General features: G+C 45.3%; 1 protein-coding gene across 1 annotated transcript in view; it reads right to left on the reverse strand.

The window, feature by feature from the left end:
* The window catches only part of TCP10L2 (t-complex 10 like 2), a 57,157-nt gene that overhangs the window by 21,960 nt on the left and 10,970 nt on the right, over positions 1–24,227 (reverse strand). The window contains exons 4-8 of the mRNA XM_029911042.1: positions 19,634–19,879; positions 16,861–17,002; positions 11,774–11,873; positions 4,995–6,450; positions 567–693 (exon numbers count right to left, since the gene is read on the reverse strand). Coding sequence (XP_029766902.1) covers positions 567–693; positions 4,995–6,450; positions 11,774–11,873; positions 16,861–17,002; positions 19,634–19,879 — 2,071 coding nt within the window. The remainder of the gene's footprint in view (positions 1–566; positions 694–4,994; positions 6,451–11,773; positions 11,874–16,860; positions 17,003–19,633; positions 19,880–24,227) is intronic.

The following is a 24,227-nucleotide window of genomic DNA, read 5'->3' on the forward strand; positions in this document are numbered from 1 at the left end:
TCAACCAAGGAGAAAATTGTTTGAATTTTGCAAACAAACATTTTACAGCTAAGCAATTTTTCAGATGCTTTATTGCACTTAGATTATTTACAAATCAGCTCTTTTGAAACTTCAAGCTTGGCACATCCGTAGTTCCAAATACATCTTTTGCCTGGTTTGGATAGATACCACTATATAAAGGTGAGTAAATCTAAATGTGACATAGGATGATAACCAGGTTGGGCCTGATCTTCTGAGATGGGAGTGCCCCCAGCTCACAGTGACTTCACTGTGACTTGAGGATGCTCAGCAACTTGTACAGATCATTCAGCATTTCACAAGATCAAGCCCTAAAACTAGTCATCGGGCCACAGTTTTCAAATCTGTGTGCCTCTAGTTAGTCAGCTACATTCATATTTGGACATCCACATAAATGGCCTGCTTTTCAGAGCATCCACAGCTCCCACTGAAATGAGGCCACTTATGTAGGATTTAACAACCTAGCTTTAGGAATCCAAGACTGAAAATATTGGCCGTAGTGCGTGTTCAGCTAGATTGTTTTGCATACCACGGGATGGTTTACTTACCTGAGAAAATGCCTTGCTTTCTCTTGTTCTTCTTTCATCCTCGCTAGAAGAGGGGTTTCTCCATGATATACACCAACTTCCTTTTCCAATTCCTCTAACTTGTCAGTAAGCCTTCTCTGAGCTGCTTCTATGAAGACAATCATGTTAGTACATATAACTTACTGTGTATTCATTAAAATAGTGCACGTATTTAACTACAGTAGAATTGCATAGACCAGGAAAATGTAAATTTCTTTGACATTAACATCTTGGGACCCAATCCTGAAACTATTCACTATACAGCAGTGGCTCTCAAACTTTTTTACTGGTGACCCCTTTCACATAGCAAGACTCTGAGTGCGACCCCCCCTTATAAATTAAAAACACTTTTTTATATATCTAACACCATTATAAATGCTGGAGGCAAAGTGGAGTTTGGGGTGGAGGTTGACAGCTCATGACCCCCCATGTAATAACCGTGCGACTCCCTGAGGGGTTCCGACCCCCAATTTGAGAACCCCTGCTATACAGCATAATGCTAGTGCAAATTAAGCACTACACCTGGCAGTAAGTGTGATGGATTGGGGGCTATGTCTGGGCCAAGGTATAAATTCCATTTTAGTTTTTGTTAATGCCACGCTGTATTTCAACCTCCATTTTGAATGTAACTTTTGAAGTGTCTTTGAGCATCCATTTTGTAGCAGGAACTTGACAGCTAGTGAAAAGTCTGTGTCTGAGGAGGTGTGACAGAGCAATCAAAGACCATCAACACTGAATGGCTCTACTCCAGTGGATCAATTATTATTATTAATTATTTGTATTGTTGTAGCTTCTCTACCAGCAGGATCACTGACATTGAACGACTCTCTGCCCAGACATTCCTTGTATAAGAAATTCCTTCACTAAGCCTGTGTTTCCTTGCTTTCCTGCCATGTTGTCCCCGAAGTGTGTAACTAGAAAAACCAGAGCTCCCATAGCCAAGAATGGAACGAAGGAGAGGGATGTGTATGAGCAACAAGGGGCTCAGGCACTGGTTCCTGGGTCCAGGCAATCAGACTGTAAGGTCCCACTGCCCAAGAAGAGGGTCAGACATGGATCTGCAGCTGGGAATGTGCCTGAGCTAGGAACAGTGACTATCCACTACTCGTATCCAGATCCTGGGAGTGTATTAGTATGTGGGATTCAGTGATTGGATCCAATTACTACAGACTAGAGTCCATCCAGAGAGTGGGACTGGACCAGGTTGTGACAGTATTTGCAGGATCAGGCTCTTGGTTACTGTAAATCCAATTGGAATTCACCCCCGTTAAGTACAATGTGCTGCACCAAAAAATTTCTAATTCAGAACAGAGGAGCCTCTCAGAACTTTCACCTGGACATCAAACCGATCCAGAGGGGAAAGGAGACTGAACATGGCAGAAGCACAGTAATAAATAAATAGATAATTAACTTCCACTCAACCCCAGAAAATAAGTAACTAAATTGCATGGGCATGTGGTATTTTTATAATTTTAGGAATTGCAGTCCTGGGCTTCCAGGGGTCCAATGAACCAGAAACCACAGGGCAGGCTCTTTTTCTGCCACTGTAGTTCCAAGTATTGTCCTTATCGCTCAAATGGAACTAGAAAAATCCCTCCTGAAAACCCACTTCCTCTGCAAGGCTCTCCCCACATTAAGAAGAAATGTAAGAGGATCAAATAAAATATAAGATTAAATCGAGTTTGTAATAGGGTTACCATATTTGAACATTCAAAAAAGAGGACACTCCACGGGGCGGGGGTTAACCTTTGCTATTGCAGTGCCCTCCCGGACGTTTTTAGCTATTTAAATAGGGTTACCATACGTCCGTATTTTCCCGGGAGGAATTTTTAAAATTTAAAAATTCCTCCCGGATGGCGATTTAAGAACCAAAAAGCCTGACATGTCCAGGAAAATACGGACGTATGGTAACCCTACCTAAAGTTCTTGTTTAAAAAGATGGGCCTGAACTAGAAATGAGCTCCGTTTCACATGTGTGGATCCCAGCTGCTCCCTGCCCCTCTCATTGAAGCAGGTGTGCAGGGTTACTGCCCTGGGAACTGCAGGGCAGCAGTAGACATGGGGCCGGCTGCAGACAGGGGCATGGGGCAGGGCTAGCTGGAGGCAGGGGGTGTGAGGCTGGCTGCGGGCAGGGCAAGGGGTGTGTAGCTGGCTGGAAACGGGGTGTGGGGTTGGCTGGAGGCAGGGGAGTGCGGGATTGGCTGGAGACGGGGGGTGTGGGGCTGTCTGGAGGCAGGGCAGGGGCTGACTGGGGGGTGTGGGGCTGGCTGGAGGCAGGGCAGGGGCTGACTGGAGGTAGGGGCTGGCTGCAGGCAGGGCAGGCGGTGTGGCAGGGGCTGGCTGCAGGCAGGGGGTGCGGGGCCGGCTGGAGGCAGGGGCCGGCTGGAGGCAGGGGCTGGCTGGAGGCAGGGGGTGTGGGGCTGGCTGGAGGCAGGGGCCGGCTGGAGGCAGGGGCTGGCTGCGGACAGGGTGTCGGGTACTCACGGGGAGAGCGGCTCGGGGCAGCAGCGCACAGAGCAGCCCGAGCCGAGCAGGAGGACTCAGCCCAGGCCAGCAAAGCAGCCAGGGACCCGCCAGGCAGCAGCAGCGGCGGGAGCCCCAAGGCCAGGCCTAGCAGCAGCAGCGGGAGCCCCAAGGCCAGGCCCAGCAGCAGCAGTGGAGCCCCAGGGCCAGGGGAGCAGCACAGCAACAGGGCCCGTGCCCAGGGCCAGGCGGCGGCCACATGACTCCCGCTCCCACAGCGCCGCGCCCCCGGCCGGTGTGGGGCCGGAAGAGGAATGGCATCACTTCCTGGCTGGCCAGAGCCCATCAAAGCCGCAGCGCCCCCTCACACAGCGGGGTGAAGCGGGTTACACATTTAGCCGGGGCCGGGCGAGCATCCCAGACACACAGCTCCTACAGGTAACTCTAGGCTTACCATGCCTCCCTATTTTCCTGGACATGTTCGGCTTTTTGGAAACTCCTCCCGGACGGCGATTTGAGAACCAAAAAGCCGGACATGTCCGAGAAAATACGGACATATGGTAACCCTAGTTTGTAAGGTAACTCTCCCCTCTGGTTCTTCCAATGCATCCTGCTTTTTCTTGTGGGCTGAATGTCTCCTATACTGTAAACTCTTCAGGGCAGAGGCTGTCTTAATGTCTGTGTCTTGCACAGTGCCAAGCATGTTTGCCTGTGCTTAATAGCAATATGAATTAATTACAAAATGAGAGATGTGATGTTGGCATCTGAGCATATGGCCGGGAACCAGGATATAACAGGCATAACTTCACTGACGATTCACCAGGGATGAATTTGAACCCCTCAGCTTTAATCCCAGATCTCAAACCAGCTCCCATTCTGGCCTTGTACATGACACTTAAACTCTCTCTCAGTTTCTCCATCCCTAAAATGGCAGCAACTCAACTTTGGTGACAACTCTGGGTGCGGTGAGGATGAATTAACAATTTGTAAAGTGCTGTGAAGATGTGAAGCATTATGAGGGCTAAGCAACCACACCTACACATCCACACCGAAACAGTATTAAATGATATACAATTAGTAGTGGGTGGGCTCAGTCCAGCTCCAAGTGCACAGTTGCTCTCCTCATGAAACCAGTTACAAGTGGCGCTGATAGACGTCCTTGTTGGCAGTCTCTGCAAAGAGGCCAAGACTGGAACGGGCATATAGACTGAACTATCCCCTCAGCCCTAGCGGGAGCTTGGTTTTTCTAGGTCAGGGCTGAGGAATGTTGGCATGGTGGTTGGCATGGCATGGGATGGTGCATGCACTAATGGAGCATGTGTAGAACAGAGATGCAAGTACGGCAGTACGGTCTGGTACGCTGTACCAGTAAGATATTTATAGCCGGTACTCCATATCGGAAAGACACAGGAGCAGAACGCGGAGCTGCTGGGTGGCCATACACCCGCAGCTCCTCCAGCGTGGCTGTACCACCTCCATCCCTGCCCCCAGCCCTTCCATGCAGCTGCATCTCCTTTCTGGGGTCTGTACAGCAGCCCTGCCAGAGGACAGGGCTGGGGGCAGTACAGCCCGCTGGAGGAGCTGCCAGGTGGCCCTATGTTCTGCTCTTTCGCCTGTGGTTCCGGAGAGCCCTGTGGTTCAGAAGTCTCCGGCGCAGCGGGAAGAGGACAGAGGCCTGCCCCCCCCAGGTAACGTGGGTTGGATCATGGGGAGGGGAGAGCACCTGGAGAGCATGGGGCCCTGGGCTAGGGGTGGGGCAGGGAGAAGTCACGTGGGGTGTCATGTGCCCCCCCCCTTTAGCTGGTGCCTCCCCTTTGTGTCCCTCCCATGAGTGCAGTGTACTGGTAAGAAATGAATTCTACTTGCACCACTGGTGTAGAATCATTATAAACCAAGAAAAATTCAACTTCTACTGACATGGGGAAAGAAGTTTTACTTAGCCCTTACCTAGCGTACCCAGAACTGGTTTTCTTTGTGCCCTCTCCTCTGCAAGAGTTTCTTTACTTTTGAATGCAGGGAATAGGCTGGCCACCAGATCACATGTGGAGGGTGATGAGTGCAGATCTACATTTTTAACATCCCCAACATTACTCTCACTCCTTGGCTCAGGCTCTCTTCCACCTCTCGCAGATCTCGGGGGCCGAAAGGGAGACTTTCGAAGAGAAAAGCAAGCCTTGTTTCCTTTCAGCCTGGCAACCCCGTTACCAGACTCACTGCTGCTTGTGCTGAGGGAGAGATCCTGCTTGCCTTTTATCTCTTGAGCACCCAGTTTCTTTGGAGGTGGCTTGGTGTGCTTTTTCAGGGCCAGCTCTTCTGCTCCACTGGGCTCATCAGTAGCATAATCAGCATCAGAGAGATCCAAATTTTTGTCTGTGCGACCTGCTTTCTGAGGCATGTGCGTTGTGGGAGACCGAGTGCAGTAAGATTTGGGGTCATCCTCACTGTCAGTGGATGTGCAGCCTGACCCACTAGACAAAGGTTGAGCATTCAACCTGTTGGCAGCACTTCTATTACTTTGCCACTCTTGCTGGTGGCTGACAGATGTGATATTCTTTTTCCTGTCCATGCCTTGAGTTGATTTGTGGGTAACTTTCATTATTCTGTCATTAACCATCTTAAACCCAGTGATGGTTCCTCTTTGGGTCTCTGGGCTTTTGCTCACAGTGTAATCTTCATTGTGGCAACTGCTAATTCCTTTCACATCTGGTGTGAATTTGAGGCTTGTGCTCCAATCCATCTGCTTGGTTTGGCTTCCTTCTAAATTCTGAAGCTTAGAACCTTCTTGAAGGATTTCCAAGGGCTTTTCTGCTCTCTGAGTTAGATTGCCCCTCACACGCTGATCCACAATATCTAGGTCCTTTTGAACTGTAGACTCCATGGAACTTTTGTCTGCTTTGTCTGAATGTCCTAGAGAATCAGTACTTTGAGCTTTATTTTTCTCACCTATTTGTAGCTTCATTTCAGTAATTTGTTCCTGACACTGCTGCAGGAGTTCAGCCCAGTTCATCTGCAGTGGTACAGCAGGATCCTCCTTTGCACACACTTCTCCACCACCTCCTTCTCCTCTTTCTTCTGGGCATTGCTCAGGATCTCTTGCCTTACTGTCAACCTGAGCCTTTATTTCACTCATGGAGATAGTGCAATTTGTATTCTTCTCATTAGAGAGCAACACCGTGGGGCTGCTGGCCCGTCGATGTAAACGATTTAAATGTTTCCCCAGCTGTAATTTTCCTGCATCCTGTTGGCGAGGCAAAGAGAAGAGATTCTGGCAATCAAAGCTAACTCTTCTGGGATGTTTGGCTTGTCCTTTCACAAGGTTCTCTTTATTTTTTTCCAGCCTTGCAATGCCTTCTCCACGTTTCAGGAAAGATTTCCGAGGGGTTACTTTAGCCTCACAGAAGTTCTGCAAATACCAAAAATTATGTTTAAATTATGAGACATTCTTCAAAAATGGAGAGAGAAATCAGATCCCATTAGGCGGAAGCCATAATAATAAAAACAGTTTCTTTGTTGTATGCCACATTTTTCTATTTTCCTTTATATCAACACTTTTTAAAAACAGACAATGCTAGTTTTCCAGCATTGATACTGCTCAAGTCACACAGCACAAAATAAATTCTCACAGGGAGGAATATTATACGGAGATAATGTTCAAACAGTGTTATTTTAGTTAATCATTTTTTAGAAAGTCCTAAAAACCCTTCCAGAGTATTTGGTTAACATAAGTTAAAATTCACTTCTGAAATGCCCAGATATTTTTTGTAACCCTGTTAATTCAGTCCCTGTGCACAGCTATCTTAGAATTTTTATTTCCATGTGATCAAAGTGTTTTCCTATTTCTGCTTTCATAACAATGAAATAGTTTCGATATCTCAGATGAAAGGTATAAAAAATGTTAAAAAGTCATTCAATGATCACTTTGTGGCTAAGGCCCTGCATTTCTTTTTAAAAAAAATAAAAATTACAGAAAAATATATAAATTAACCTGCAAATATCTGCCTTCATGGTTCTGTGCTCTCTGCAACAGGTGATGACATCAAAGCTAGCACAAAATCATGTCCTCTTTTTCTAAGCTCAGGTATATGGACAAATTACTGAAAGTCAATGGGACTTGTGTTCCTAAGTAATTTTGGAACTTTTGAAAATCCCTCTCAACATGCACAGAATTGAAAGACAGCAAACAAATAAAGGATATCATAGAAGGCAGAATGATAGACAAATGTAATGAATATAACTGTGCATTACATACCAAATAATTCACTACTTCATTTTATTATTACATTTCCATGTAGAAAGAAATACTAAGATTTCCCAGAATTTCAGATTAAAGTGAACCATGGATGCCTGCTATTGTGCTGATGTGATCTGGCAAAAGCCTCCCAAAAATTCTGAGAGGTGTTAAAACTCTCCTTTATTTAATTTCAGGCCAGTGAAATTTATTAACGTAAACACCTTTGCTTTTATGTCATCTGGACAGCACTAAACGGTGTAGTGAAAAGGTTTATGGTATTAAGTAGTTTGAGTTCTATAAATCTAGATAATCTTTAAAAAAAAAAGTTTTCTTACGTTACTTGTATTTTTATAGTAGTACCTGAATTGATTGAGGAATGTATACTGTATACTGTATCACCTTGAAGTTTCCAAATGTTATACATTCTATTCTGGTTTCAGGGCCGGCTCCAGGCACCAGCTTCTCAAGCAGGTGCTTGGGGCGGCCGTTCCCGACAGGGGCGGCAGTTCCAGGTATTCGGCGGCAATTCGGCGGAGGGTCCCTCACTCCGCCTGGGAGTGAAGGACCTCCCGCCGAATTGCCGCCGCAGATCGCGAGCGCGGCTTTTTTTAGATCGCGATCGCGGCTTTTTTTTTTTTTTTTTTTTTGGTTTTGGCTGCTTGGGGCGGCCAAAACCCTGGAGCCGGCCCTGCTGGTTTAGTGATATAGAGTACAACGTTCTGGTTTGTGGTGATTATTTTGTCAATTTTGCAATGCTTACTGATAGATAAATTAATGGATAATATTTAAGAGGAGAAAATAGTTGTTTTAATAATCTGTTTATAAGGATAATTTTCCTTGAATTATATTAAAGTTGACCTTTTTCTGAAATCTCACACACCCAGGGATGAATTCCCAGCAAGTGGTCTCAGATTTTTTCTTCACTTGAGTTTTAATTGTATTTATTTGAACTGGAAAACCTAGCTGTAAACAATAGGTCAGCACTTGACAGTTTGCATAGTTGAAAATTACCAGGCTAAGGAGCCTTCTGATTAGAGCGGGTCAGGAATTTTGAGCGGGGAGAGAGGGGAGATTTTTTTGTTGTTGAAAAAATGCCAATTTGTTGAAACCAAAACTTTTCACAGGAAGTAGTTGGATTCAATGCATTTTTCAATTCAAAAAATTTTTGTTTAAAAAAAAAGATGTTGATATTTTCAAAATAAAAAATTTCTTGTTTTCTGGTTCAAAACAATTTTTGCACAGAAATTTACGCTAATTAGAGTAAAAAAAGTAAAATAAAATAAAAATGGTCAAAATCAAAATGACAGGTTTTGATTGACCCAAACAGAATTTATTTTCAATTCATAAACATTTTTGAGAGTCCAACTTTCTGTCCTGATTCAGACTGGGGAAAAAATGTTGCAATCTTGAAAACTGTCATTGGACAGGAGAACCATTTCCTGCCCAGCTCTTCTTCTGATGCTTAACCAACCTGTGAGAGATTTATAAGAACCTTCTAGATTCTGTATTATGCTTATCACTAAACTAAGATAGTTTACTCTTTCTGTTAACCTCATGTCACATCTGTTCTAATGTGCAAGTGTACCCCATTATTGTTCAGATATCTGAATTGAACACGAACTACACATGACACCATAAAAACTTTCAAACCCAAAATGTGTCCTTTAAGCGCTAAAAAGGCCATACACCCTCCATGCCACAGAAGACCCAAAGCTTGACAGAAACAATATGTTATGATGGGAAGCAAGAAGCAGAAAGTAGAAGCCTCCACATCCCTGTGTGCTGTGGAAGCAAGACTAGGGTTGTTTGTGGGTAGACAGCAGAATGGTGGCATGGACAATAGATCTTCAGACTGCACTGATCCACTGGACCACAAAACTGTGTGTGTACACAAGGAAAGAGATGCTGTACAGCAAGCTACAGCTGCTACTAGGGCCCATACACTGTACCAGCAGCTATGGCCTGAGTGAAAAGGTGACTCATACCCACCTCCAGCTCAGAGGAGGGAGGAATTCATCCTCCTTTACCTGTGCTTTGCACCCCAAGAGAGAGAGGAGTGAGGTCCAGTGGACTGAGTCTTGGACTAAGAGCCAGACACGTCTGCGTTCTGGCTGTGATATTGATTTCCGCAGTGACCTTGGGCAGCCACTTACCTTCTCTATCTGATTGTCCCAATTTGTAATACACTTAACTCACAAGAGTACTATATGGATCAATTAATATTTTTAAAGTTATCTGGGGGTGGAAACTACCACACAAAACCTACAGAAACAAGACGAGTGAGGTAATATTCTTAACTGGACCAACTTCTGTTGATGAGAGAGACAAGCTTTCGCGCTACCTGAAGAAGAGTTCCGTGTAGCCCGAAAGCTTGTCTCTCTCATCAATAGAAGTTGGTCCAACAAAAGATATTACCTCACCCACCTTGCCTCTCTAATACCCTGGGACCGACATGGCTACAACTACACTGCAAATGCAAAAGCAAAGAATTTTTATTTTTAGGCGTCCTCGGTGCCTGCAGGGAAGTCTTATCCACGTCATTGCTATGAGTGAGAGCTGTCATGTGGTTCCAGACAGGCTATGGCCCTAAGTGCTCTATTATTCAGAAAGCACAGTGGCTTCACCCAGTGCAAAGGTTCACACATGATAATACAAGCAAAGGATTCAATAAGAAACCTAACTGGGCCACCAGAAGCCTAGTCTACAGTACTGGCTTTGGGTGACTGCAAATGAGTCATAGCTAGCCCCCAGAGAGGATATGAGAACTACCAGCAGCAGCTGTGGGGCTTCTCCTTTAGCTCAAGTGGTAGAGGCTTGTGTGTTTGGAGCTAAAAGAAAGGGGTCTGGTTCAACTCCTTAGATTTAAGTATTTTCTGTAACAATTTTTTCTGATGTCCACACCTATTAATCATATTACACTAGGCTAACAGTTTCAAACTTGAATGCCTAAAGTTAAAGCACTTAAATCCATAATGAGGCACCTATATTAGCAGTCTGATTTCAGTTGTTGAGGTGTTGGGCTTCTGACTGACTTTGGATTTTTCAGCGTCTCTGAAAATCAGCCACTAATTTAGGTGCCTATATATGGATTTAAGTGCCTAATTTTAGGCACCCAAGTTGAAAAATTTTGGCCCTAATTTCTACTACTATTTCACATTTTATTCAGTAGCACCTACATACTAGCTATCCCTTATGCAAATGGGAGTACTAAATGACACGCAACAACTTATTTCCTTCTGTGTTATCTCTAGTGTTACTAAATATGATACTGGAAAAAAGAAGAACAGCCCCTAAGGATGAGATAAGTTTGCCTGCAGCTAAGGCAGGTATGACTGTTTTGTGTAATATCATATAGAAAGGAAGATAATGTATCAGTTTGAGTTTGTGCGTTACTTTGTTGGTGGACAAAGAGGAAACAGGAATCTATTGCTCTGGGTTTCCAAACGTTTGATACTGAATTGTATGTCTTCCAGGTCAGTAAATATAGCAAGGTGGCAGAGCTGGTAGACAGGATTGAAGATAAAATGCAGGTCTCAGTCACCCCAATTTCAAGTGGACAAAAGCCACTGCTACATTTGACACTAAGGGCCAGATTTTCAAGAGTGCTCAGCACCCAGTGGCTCCCGTTGTGACACTCATCCAGTGTGCTGAGCGCTGTTGAAAATCTGGCTCCTACCACATTGTACCCTTGCTGTCAGTCTCAGCAGAAAGGACTTAACGAGCCTTGGAAAATGATGTGTCTTCTCACCCCCATTCCCACATAGCTCATCCAGATCAGGTTTGGAGTACAACGTCAATAAGGCATGTGAGAAGTCTGGACTGTTAGTGTCCAAGATATACCTGTTCTGTGAATTATTTGAAGATCTGTCTTCAGGGCAACCAAATCAGAACATGTCACCAGGATTAAGGGTTTGATGCTGCCCAAGGTGCTGAGCACTCTGGCCCCAGTTCAGCAAAGCACTTAAGCACATGCTGATCTTTAAGCATGTGAGCAATCTCACTGATTAAGCACGTGGGATTACTCATGTGCTTAATTTGCAGGATTGGGACCAGCATGCTCAGCACTGGGCAGAATGAAGCACTAAATTCACATTAGAAAAGACAAAAAGCAGAGGGACATGATTATCAAACACCACCAGTTTTAGGATAGGGAACGGTGACCAATGGAATAACAGAGCCATCCTGAGATTTAATTTAGTTTAAATAAACTGGAGGAGGCTAGAATATAGGCCATGAAGTACCTAGATGAGTAGGATACTGTGAATATTAAACAGCCCACAAAATGTCAGCAATATCATAGGCAAACAGTGCATTTCTGGGGACACAACTTTAATTTGTGGAAGCTAGTCTAGGCCCCTCTAGCATTATTAACAGGTGAGGGGAGAAATTCACCCTTGTGCAAAGAGCCAGAACAAGGCCCATGTACCACTTAAGCCCATAGGGACTTGTAGAAACAAGCTGAACAGTTTCATCAATACAGCCAATAACACAGTACCTGCTGGTGGTTTTCTGTTATTTGAGAATCTACTTTAAGTTGTTCTTCAACAAATTCTTCAAAAGTCTTCTGTCTTACACCAATTCCTGGTCTGATTGGTCTAGGCAAAGAATAAGATGGCATCAAAAGTAATGACTTCCCAGCTATCTTTCTTTATAATTGTAGTACAGCTGACCTCTACTTCCAATTTCAAAGGTAATCTGCATTTTTTTAAAAGGGGAGGTGACAGAGCAATGAATGGAGCATAACCTGGCACCAATTAGGGCCAGGACATAGGAACCCATGCCTAGTGCGTGGAGCCAGGGTCAAAAGCCAGGAACCAGAACCGAGGGTTAGAGCTGCAGTCAGGAAAGGGAGCAGGACAGGTCTGGAGTAAGGTCTGTCATAACAGTCAACCAGTGATCCACCTAGTAGAAGAGACAGCTTCCTGGAACTCTCTCCATGCTTAAATAGTGCTCCTCTTGGACCAACCAGAGGTCACGGGGATACTGCTAATTGAGGCTTCCATGTGTGACGTTGTGCAGTCTATATGGTTTTATAAAAATATAAGTGAATGTAATGTAATTGGGATATGCTTCATGCAAAAGGTCTCTTGTAAGGTATCATTACAAAGCTCATAATCTACTGAGTGTGATCATCCTATTTGTAGAAATGTACCACTCTTGTATCTAAAACTAGAAATATAAAACACAACTCTGAGGGCCTATTGTAATTATGTAAAGTGTGGGCCATTAATGATGGTTTGGAATCTTGATGACTCCCATTAACAAGGACCATTGTCTGCAGATGACTGTGTTTACCTGTGAGTCTTCCTGTATATGTGTGTGCTGGCAAGTAGGTAATGAAGTCTTGCAGTGACATGTGATCATGTCACCTGAACTGGAATCCATCTTTAACCTGGTGCTTTTCCAGTGAGGGGGGGTGAAAACCCAGAGGGACAAAGAGTTCCCGCCTTATGCAAAAGATATATAAAGGGGTGGAAGAGAACAGAGAGAGGGAGGAGCCATCATGGAGAATCCCCTAGCTAACACCTAAGCTGGAACAAGAGCTGTACCAGGGAAAGAATTGTGCCCAGGCCTGGAAGGTGTCCAGTCTGAGAAAAACTTACTGAAGCATCTCTGAGGGTGAGATTATCTGTATTTAGTTTGATTAGGCATAGATTTGCGCATTTTATTTTATTTTGCCTGTGACTTACTTTGTTCTGTCTGTTACTACTTTGAACCACTTAAATCCTACCGTCTGTATTTAATAAAATCACTTTTTATTTAGTAATTTACTCAGAGTATGTATTAATACCTGGGGGAGCAAACAACTGTGCATATCTCTCTATCAGTGTTATAGAGGGCGAACAATTTACGAGTTTGCCCTGCATAAGCTTTATGCAGGGTAAAACGGATTTATCTGGGTTTAGACCCCATTGGGAGTTGGGTATCTGAGTGCTAAAGACAAGCACACTCCTGTGAGCTGTTTTTGGGTAAACTTGCAGCATTGGGACAAGTGATTCAGACCCTGGATCTGTGTTGAAGTGGACTGGAGTGTCTAATTCAGCAAGACAGGGTGCTGGAGTTCTGAGCTGGCAGGGAAAACAGAAGCAGGGGTAGTCTTTGCACATCGGGTGGCAGCTCCCAAGGGGGTTTCTGTGATCCAACCCGTCACACCATGGATGGCAGTTCCTGTGGTGCCTAGTCTCCCATGATTTACAGTGCATTGATCATGGCTCTACCATAGCTGCCAGAGTGTGGCAGGGCAGCATTGGTCATCTGGAGCCCTACAAACCAGGGTTCTGGCCCTCTGGATCCTTACAGGACCCACCTTTCACTTTGAAAATATCCTGTGTGAGCCTGAATATATGTTTTACAGCCAGACAGATAGCAAATTTCTCCTAAAACACTCGGAAATGGAAAATACCTAAAGGAAAAATAAATCTCAAAAGCAGGACTATTTTCCAACCCTGCACAGCCTGCTTATTCCAAGCACTTGTCCCAGACCCGCACCAGCTCCAGCAGAGAATAACACAGTGAGAGGGAGAAGTCTGAAATACTTGGTGAAAAAAGCGACATTTCACAGCATGCCCTTACTTTGTCAGAGGAGAAAAAGCATGTCTGTAATGCATTGGAAGGCCAAATGGAAGTCTCTGAATAACAGACCAGGGTAGTGAAGCAGAGGTAAACCTTTCAGTATTATACTGGGGATGTATCTAAAAGCTTATTTAAAAGGTCTCTGAAGTCTCAGGGAAAGCAAATCTTGAAAACATCATAAGATGTGAAAATACAAGCATGCTGAGGACACATATGGAAATATTTTTGGAGGGTCTTCTTAATTTGCCTTAGAAAAGCATCTCAGTATTTATCATTACTTCCTCCTTCCGGGTGGATGATCCTTGCTTGCTGATGACATTATTGCCGGATCTGGAGCTCTCTGAAGCTCAATGAAGAGTAAAATTATGGCTATAATTGTTGCTAATGCTCAAGAGATGTCTTGAGGCACCAGGTGATTTTTTTATGCATAGGCTTAATCACTTGAGGAAGCTAAGGGCTGCATTTTCAAAGGGCCTCAAACTGGCTTTCACTTGTTTTCATGAAACTTTGCACTTGCAGACACCATTTCAAGCACTAATTCCCGTGTGTGAAAGTTGATACATTCTAACACGTATGCAAGAATGGGTTTTGCACTTGTACATGCTACCACCTGTGTGTGCAGGTGCTAGTGCTCGAAAAGCGTGTGTGCAGGTGTTTGTATATGCAAAAATGGAGGGTGCTTTTGCAAAAATTAGCCCTAGTCTTCTTGCCCACAGGGGTCAGCTTTTTTCTTCCTTGTTTCCTGCTGCCCTGCTTCTTTGTAAACTATGCATAGTTGCTAATATTTAAAAGTTGTTTTTGGAATAATTAGGGTTGCCCCAGGGAAGGAGGAGTGAGTGAAAGAAAGTGTGTGTGAGAAGTATCTGTGTATGTAGTGTGCATCTCAGTGTTGCCAATATTGGTATTTTTTCTTAAAGCTTCAGCTCCAGGAGTCCTCTGATTTTGTGAGAATCTCAGCTTTCATTTTTAAAAACCCCAGTTTTCTAGCCCTCAAGACTGCAGAGAAGAGCTGGAAGATTTGAACCCGAAATTCAGAAGGCAAATGAAAGAACCCCAAAATTATCATTTTAAAAATCTCATTCTGGGGTGTGCGAGGCTGACTCATTATTATTATTATTTTTAAACACTTGTGGCTGGCAATCCTGAATCTTGGGGAATTCTAGGTTATTTAATATGAATGTTTCCCTGTGACAAGGTGTAAGGGTGCTTTGACATGAAAGGGGTTATCTGGGTCCTCACTATCACATAGCTGAGCTAGGCAAGATTATGCAAGAAAAGAGGAAGCTACTGCAAAGGAGGCTGTTGTAGGGGGAAGGGTGCATCCTTGTTCCCTTTCTCTTTAATTACATAAAATTTTATATAGGCAAAACCCATGTGTGACAGTCTTTTAGATGGCATTAAATATGGTCTTAGCTGTCCTTTTTGGGGAGGAAAAGAGAAAAGGTTAGTTGAGATGATCTTGAGCAGTTCTTGTAGTTGAAGTCTGGTCCAGTTTCCTTTAAGGCAAAACAAGGCAAAAGCACATGAAAGGGGTGAGAAAGGAACAGTAAAGATAGGAAATGCAGCTTCTGCCTCTGGGGCTGATTTTCACTTACAACCTTGCTGCTAGAAAAACACAGGCCCAGCACAGTCAGATCAGCCACTCGAACACCTGGCAAACTTTTACCAGCATCAAGCTGTGTTTAACTGTGCTTTTAGCTGTCCTTCACAGCAGTGTAGCAAAAGGTGGAGCTGTCTCGGCTGGCCAGTCTTATTAGGTAAAAGGCAAAAGGAGAGAGATAGGAAAGAGGAGAAATAAGGGAGGGTGGGGAAAGAAAGTAAGACATTCGGGAGGGGGTGACAGCAGGTTCACATCCCAATTGTTGGTCAGGATTTAGCCAAAGCCAGTGGAAGCAGCAATGCCATCTGGTTCCCTCTCTTTAACTGGGTCTGGTGAGGATGCCTTTGCAGATGAGAATGACAAAGGCCCAGCAGTGTCGTGGTGGGTCCCTGGATCCCTAGATCTGACAGGGCGGCAACCCCTGATGGTAGAACTTGCTTCTTACAACCCAGGTATCCCATTGTTCCTTTCAGTGATGCTCAGATGGGCAATATCAGACAATGGGTGACAATTAACATTAACCAATCAAAACACATGTTGGTGATTTCAACTGCAAACATTTCCTTCCATTTCTAGAATTATTCAGCTCAGTCATGCCAGCCAGTAACTTTAGCAGGAGCTTTAAAGACCCTTTATCCCAGTTCTTTAATGTAAACAGTCCAATTTGTACCAGTCTTGGTCTCCATCTTTTACTTTTACAATCAATTGTATATAATAGGCTAAATTGGACTTCGATTACCTGGGCAACTTCGACAACAAAGCTCTCTGTACAACAGTCCTCTCCCCTCCCAGCTGTCTTAAACTGAAAAGGCCTCGGGGGGTTATTACCCAGTAGTTTGAGCTGATCTGTTCTGGTGTGTTTGGAAACCCTGTGAAAGGGATATGAAGAGGCCCATCACTGGGACTTTATTTTATTTCTCTGGCTGGTTAGCCTGCACCCCCACTTACACCGGTGTGCTCAGGGCGTCTGGCCCCGTCCCAGCACACCTCCTCCATTTGACTGTTTTTCTAGGAGGTGATTGAATGTTGTCATCGGGGTTTCTGCTCTGGAGCTGGCAGCCCTATCAAGGAGCCATGGAACTGTCCCACCTTCACCCATGCACACAAGCTAATCTCATAATAGGGAAAGGAGCTTTGTCTGTGATACCCATTGATATGCTAGCATTTGCAATTTACTGTATGCAGGGGTGCTGGAACAATTTTTATAGTGGAGGTGCTGAGAGCCATTGAACCAAACTGTAAACCCTGTATTTAGAAACTACTTCAAGCCAGGGGGTGTGGCAGCACCCCAAGCACCCCTAGTTCCAGCACCTAGGACTTTATGTGTATAAAAGTGAGGAAAACTAGTAACTGTTCACTGACAGTTTTATCTGTATCATTGTAAATGACAAACTAAACCCTTTCCTCACCTGTCTTCCAGGTTTCTAGTCCTTGCGTCCATCCTTATGCCAAAAGGGGAAAGGGGAATCTGTTCATCAGTTTGCTCTCCCTCTTCTTCTTTAATGGCAGGCAGAGTATTAGGACAAGCCTCTTCCTTTAGTGGGCTTTCATCTAAACAGCAGTAAGGAGGGACATAAGAAGAAAGCCTTGACATTTTTCAAGTTTTCTATAACTTCTAAGATTTTTTAATGTTTGAAAATGCTTCCTGGAATATTTTAAACTTAACTAGACAGAAGAATGAGACTCACAAAAGACCACAAGAATCTCTAATCCCTAAATCTAATGATTACAAAGAAGGAAAGTGAAAATGAATTCATTTATGCTCGTTCAATGTATAAAACTGAAATTAACTGGCTAGTAAGTGTATTGCACAGCATTGCTATCTGCTGGATAGAATTAAACCTGCTCAAGTGTGTCCGTTTATGTCGCCTACTAAATGGATACAAAAAGAGCGGCATGTCGTTTTTGTAATAGGAGGTGTTGTCACAAAAATGTGCCAACCCCTCACACTCTCCAAACTGAACCAACTGGCAAGACTCACTACAGCTAGTAGGTTGTCACTTTGATAAAAGCCTAATACTAGTGTCAACCAATGGAGAATTACTTCTTTAGTTCAAATCACAGAATTCTGTGGTCCAGGAGCAGAAGAGCCTATGTTTGATCCTTCATGTTTAACAAATATGACATTGCTGGCAACTCGTGTCCACTCTTTGCAGCACAAATACAGCAAGCGCTACTGAAGCCCTGTGGAGACATCTTGATTTTCCTCTCCAACAGACATCCCAACCCCCAATGCCAAGCCAAGCTACTCCAGCTTTGCACAGGGGAGAGTATTTTGCTCCTAGAGAAAAAGCATCTGCAAGTGTTTAATGGAGGTTAACAACTAGTTTCATTTAGCTTGAATGACTTAATGTAGGTGATTTACCAAGAATCAGATTCACCAGGAACTGGTGCATGGAGATCTAAGTTACTCCTCTTTGGGATCAGCTGTAGTTTAGTTTATGGCTGGCACACTCCAGAGGAAGTAAACAGAGCAATGCTAATTTATGCCAGATGGAGATACAGCCCAAAGAGTTTAAGTGGCATGTTCAAGGTCACACAGCAAGTTAAGTAGCAGAACTGGAACTAGAACCAAGCTCTCCTGGCTTCCAAGCCTGTGCCCGATGCACTGAGCCATGCTGCGTCCCTTGCCTTTCTATATTGCCTGCCTAACTCTGCAAACAGTGCCAAGATGAGCTCTCTGATATATGAGTTGCTCTAGCTCTACAATTTTCAAACTAAGAGGAAGAATAATATGCATAATGCGCAGTGTACTGGAGAAAGAAAATACTCTTCATAACCCCTCCCAAAACACACTTAGCATGTTTCCTCTTTCTCTTACAGGAACTCGATACATTGCTCAGATCTGTTCCTGTAATTCACCTTTGCTGGCTGTGATTTCCTCTTCTTGAGCATCTTGTCTGGAAAGTTTTCTTGTGGGGCTTCCAGCACTTTGAGATAATGACTCAATCTCTTTCCCTATAGTCAGAGAAACTCCTTTTTTTTTTTAGTTTATATACGTTTTGACACTTGTTGTTAGTTTTCAAGTCTAGGGCCTAACAAAACACACCCATCGTAATTTCGACTAGGCCCCAGTTCAGCGAAGTACTTAAGCATATGCCTAACCAGTCATGTTTAAAGTCAGGCACTGGCTTAAATACCCTGCTGAATGGGTCCCTTGGTGTCTCCCACTGTAAAAGGAAACCATACCATTGTGCTGTAGCTGGTCTTGATATGCAATAAACTTAAAGGAAGCTAGGGCAAAGGTCTGATTTACATTTTCTCCCCTTGGCACTTAATTGCCTTCACCATTTGCACTTTTTTGCATCCCTTCCATAATAAATTCTCCCTGCTTTACCATGGTTTCTCATTTCTTGTTCTTGCTATCACTTTCTTTGACCACTTTGGCTTTGCTTCCTTCTCACTCCTCAACATTTTCTTATAAAGCAGTTTCTCAACTACCAGTCTGTGGACTGGCACCAGTCCCTGAGATCTCCCTGAAGTTTAGGAAGGCAGCAAGCCAGTCTCTGTTATCAAAAAGGTTGAGAAATACTGTTGAGGATGAGTATCAGGGGGTAGCCGTGTTAGTCTGTATCTACAAAAACAACAAGGAGTCTGGTGGCACCTTAAAGACTAACAGATTTATTTGGGCATAAGCTTTCACGAAAGCTTATGCCCAAATAAATCTGTTAGTCTTTAAGGTGCCACCAGACTCCTTGTTGTTTTTGTTGAGGATGAGTACAGCACAGTGTGATACGGGGGGAAAAAAGCCAGACTGGAGCTTCCATCCCTGTCCTTTTAAGGCAGGACCACCTGCGTCTGTGAAAACACGGAGAGTGCTAACACAGAGACTTCCTCCTTAGCTAAGCAGATGCATCTATCACCTTTGGAAGCCATATCACTTAGTTCCTTCTTATCGTCTCTCCCCTGGAAACCACCATGTTCCCTACACTCTATGACTCAACTTTTTTATTTTAATCTAACATTTATTTCTGTTCCATCCACATCAAGAAGCCTCTGATTACTTGGTTAGCACTGGAAATAGCATGGCCACCATCTCCAACTAGTGGGGAAATGAGTTTAAAACTTTATTTCAAACCTTTTAAAACAAAAAAAACCATCAAAAATCATATAGATTTTAGCTTTCATGATTGGCACAATGTCCTTGGGTGCAGATTTCCAGTGCCTTGGTTAATTCCCCACCTGGACTTCGAGGTTGCAGGCGCTCCCCTAAGGTTTCTGAGCAGCTATTGTTGGGTGAGGATGCTGGGGAACGTCTCTGAAGGGAAGTCTGCGTTATTGATGGACTGGTTTGTAAATGTCCGTGGTTCTGGACTGGTGAAGAGTTTTCCAAAGGGAGCTGGACAGGAAACAAAGTGGCAGGAAATCTTGGAAGTGTTGGCACCATGGCAACGAGCTGGGAAGGGGTGCCGGGACAGACTGAAAAGCCTGCGATAACAAACAAAGGAGAAAAGTCAGTCTGGTATAGAACCAGTTCTGACCCAGAATACTCCTGCTAAACAGGCATTGTACTAAAATACTCATTTTTTCATGTTTACCGGTGTTTACATGTTCAGCCAAAATGCTAAAATATTGAATCTTGTTATAAGATTTATTTTTAATGTTTAAACTAGGCCTACCACAACCACCAGTTACATGCCCATAATTATTAAACACCACATAGATCAGAGCATAACTCAGCTGACACATTGTCATTTAAAGGGTCCTCACAAAGTACCCCCAAGCAAAGAAAATCAGGTGCCCTCCATCTCTTCTAGGCCAGCTCGTCAGGCAAAAACGTGACTAAACAGAAAGGCCTTGCAATGGCTCCCAAAGGGGAACTAAGGCATTCTCAGTGCAGTGATGGAAGTGAGGGGGCCTTCCCAAAGAGCACCCAGACACCAGAAATACAGAGTAGGGACTGTCAGTATGAGCACTTCTAGTGTCAGGGTAGAGCACCTGGAGAGAAGAGGTTTCTAGACATTCTAGATATAACTTTAATACCGCTCTGAAATATTTAATTTTGAAGGGACTATGCCTCCTAATGAGATACATCAAATAATAAATTAAATCTATTCCATACTGGCTAGCAGCTCCAACTAGATGACCAGGCCAATCTCATCTTTCCTTGCTGGGCCCCACTGAATACTGGACTTGAACTCAAGGTTCTGAATTGTTAGGAGGTTTTACCTGCAATGCTGTCCTCTGCCACCAGGGACTATAGCTCTAACTACTAGACAGATTCCCCCTGCCAGGAACCTAGCTCCCTGTTCTTTGCCTCTCTGATTGCACAGCAGGGAAACAAAGGAGCAGCAGCTAACAAGGGAGGCAGAGAAAGCAAGCAAGCAGAGGCACCAGGTCAAACCTGACTTGTTTTGTAGATCTCTTGGAGATTTAAAATTCATGCCCAGTATGAAGGCAGCATACGACAGGCCATCACTAGGAGGGCCATCACTAGGGGGGTGCGAGGCCTAGGATGGAAGTGACGAATCCGTCACTTCCAGGACTGACTGCTCCAGCCAATTGCACCGGCCCGAGGGGCCCCCCAAAATGCGAGGCCCAGAGCAGTCACCCCAATTTGCCATACCCAAGGGACAGCTCTGACTGCAGAATTAGGGCTGCTAACTTTCTAATCGCACAAAACCAAACACCCCTGCCCCTGCCCCGAGGCCCTGCCTCTACCCTGCCCTTTCTCTGAGACCCTGTCCCTGCTTGCACCATCCCCGCTCTCTCCGTCGTTCACTCTCCCCCACCCTCAATACTTTCACCGGGTTGGGGTGCGGGAGGGGGGCGAGGGCTCCTACTGGGGGTGCCAGCTCTGGGGTGGGACCAGGGATGAGGGGTTTGGGGTGCGGGAGAGGACTCCAGGCTGGGGCAGGGGGTTGGGGAGTGGGGTGTATGGGCTCTGGGTTGGGAGTGTGGGCTCCAGGTGAGGCTACAAATGAGGGGTTCAGGGTGTGGGAGATGGCTCCAGGCTGGGGCAGAAGGTTAGGGTGCGGGAGGGGGTGGGGGGTTTGGGGTTCCAGTGGCACTTACCATGGCTCCCAGGAAGCGGCTTCCAGGTCCCTGCAGCCCCTAGATGCATGGGCAGCCAGGGAGCCTCCATGCACTGCCCTCGCATCTGCAGGTGCTGCCCCCGCAGCTCCCATTAGTCATGGTTCCTGGCCAATGGGAACTGCGGAGCCGGAACTGGGGGAGGGAGCAGCACACAGAGCCTCCCTGGCCGCCCATGAGTCTAGGGGCTGCAGGAACCTGGCGGACGCTTCCAGGAGCCACGTGGAGCTAGGGCAGGCAGGGAGCCTGCCTTAGCCCTGGGCCTCCACTGCACCATCGACCGGACTTTTAATGGCCCAGTCGGCGGTGCCAACTGGAGCCACCAGCGTCTCTTTTCGACCAGGTGTTCCGGTCAAAAACCAGATGCCTGGCAACTCTATGCAGAATGTATCTGGTCTATAGGGTAAAGGGTCTATCATGCTGTCCCAATTGTGTCATTTTTGTGTCATTTGTGCACCAATGGAATCATCAATAATTGGTCATGAGACTGAAAAAAAAATGTATTTTAATATAAAGATAATATATGACATTATGTTCGCTAAGGAGAGGGGTTAAGACCTTCATCTTACAGGCAATGGCTAGAACTGCCTGTTACCCTCAGAGTCTGGTCCTGCCCCATCTGATTCAGCACATTAGTAATCCCCCAGAGTAAATTGCATTTCACATACAATGTAAAGCTAAGTTCCAACCACCCTGAGATTTTTGGCTCACATACACTGATTTCCATATGGAAAATGTTCTTAACAGATGGCTTGGCCTGGCCACACAGACAGCTGCATGCTCTTTGCTCAGACCGCGCTCTGAAAGTCATGACTTAGAATCATAGACTCATAGAAGATGAGGGTTGGAAGAGACCTCAGGAGGTCATCTAGTCCAACCCCCTGCTCAAAGCAGGAACACCACCAACTAAATTCTTCCTCACCTCACCCATCTGTCTCTTCTATGCTGTTGCACCCTTCACAAACCATTCCTGACAGCTCCACTTAACTCCTGTGCACACTCCCAACTTGGAGCCTTCTTCTTCCACACTTGGAGCAGACTCTCGGAGGAGGGACACTGCTCACCTACGGCACCTCATGTGGGTATTGTGAGGCATGGGGACAGATTCTGCCCCCCGAAACAGCCCTTTTAAGCAACTGCAACAGCATGAAAGGTCTGCAATACCCCTCTAAGAAATTATCCCAGCACAGGGCCAAGAGCCCTTCACCACCCTCACACACAGCCCTGGCGTAAGGGCATGGCTAGGAGCAGATCAGGAGTGGGGATGGCTAGAGTACTTTGTGCTCCAGTTACTCTAGGCTGCAGCAAAGCCCACAGCAAAGGCCACCCTGGGGCTTCTCTAACTTGTACCTGGGGCTGCACCAGCCCCTGGAGCACCCCAGAATTAGGGAAGACACCTCTGCATCTCCCCACCTGTTCTACATTTTCCAGGAATTCACAGCTTTTCCCTTGGATTTCTGGGTGGCTCCTGTTAGTCTTTAAGGTGCCACCAGACTCCTTGTTGTTTTTGTAGATACAGACTAACACGGCTACCCCTTGATACTGGGTGGCTCCTGGATTCCTAGATAGGAGCTCGCCAATCACAGGCTCCTTCTGCACACAGCCAGGGAAAGAGAGCAACTGGCGTTTGGCTGACTCTCTCCCTGTGAAGCACCAATCAAGTGTGCTTCCCACTGCTACCCTCTGAAGGGCTTGGAGAAAGCAGTCAGTCCTGTGGAGAAAGCTGAGCAATTCTAGGAGGAGAAGCATAGCTTCCAACTTTCCCTGGGGGTGCTCAACCCCTACTCAACCCTAGGCCCCACCCCCACTGCACCCCTTCCCCTAGTCCCCCACCCCTGCCCCGCATCTTCCCACCACTGCTCCGCCCCCACCCTGCCTCTTCCCACCCAGTCCCACCTCTCTTCTGAGCAAGCCCCATTCCTGCTCCTTCCCCTCCCTCCCAGCGCCTTCTGCACGCCATGGAACAGCTGATCCGCGACGGGCAGGAGGCACTGGGAGGGAAGGGAAGGAGTTGATTGGCGAGGCTGCTGGCGGGCGGGAGGTGCTGGGGGGAGGGGAGCTTGGTCCTGGAGTTCCCACAGAGTCGGCGCCTATTAGGAGAAGGGTACTGAAGAAAAAACCACAACAGGTAGTCTGTGTGTGTGTGTGTGTATACACAGAGAGAAAAGAGTCAGAGAGAGAAGTGTCATTTGGGTTTAAAAAAAAACTGTTCAATGACTTTCAGTTCCAGAAACTGGAGTCATTTTAAGCACACTGGGGAAGAAATCATGTGACATTATGTTACTGCATTTCCAGTAAATTCTCTGGGAACGGCAGTGTAATTAGTGTCACTTAATCCAGTGCTAGTGACTCGTTAGTAACGAGACTTGAAGTACCATTGTTCAGACACGCAGAAACATGCCACCCCCCTCTTTTTTTAGCTGCATAGAAGTGGTAGACATTAAAATGGAATCATCTCTCTTATTGGGAGACTGATTTTCTCAATAAATCACCATATTTTCTTTTCCCTAAAAAGGATGGCAATATAATAGTGACTTGTTTGTACCATGGAAGGCTAAATAACACTTAACACTTTTCTGGGGTTTTACATCTGTAAAGCATAAATAGAGCCAGATCATACAAGGAGCTGAGCATCCTCAACTCACATTGTTCCACTGGGAGTTGAATGCTCAGTGCTTCACAGGAGGTGCAGATTCAGGCCAAGATTTCATGTTCAGGAAACCATTCTGTGTGTGGTTTTGTG

This window comes from Terrapene carolina, unplaced genomic scaffold (genome assembly GCF_002925995.2).
Source record: "Terrapene carolina triunguis isolate 2854851 unplaced genomic scaffold, T_m_triunguis-2.0 Scaffold85, whole genome shotgun sequence".
Lineage (NCBI taxonomy): Eukaryota > Metazoa > Chordata > Testudines > Emydidae > Terrapene > Terrapene triunguis.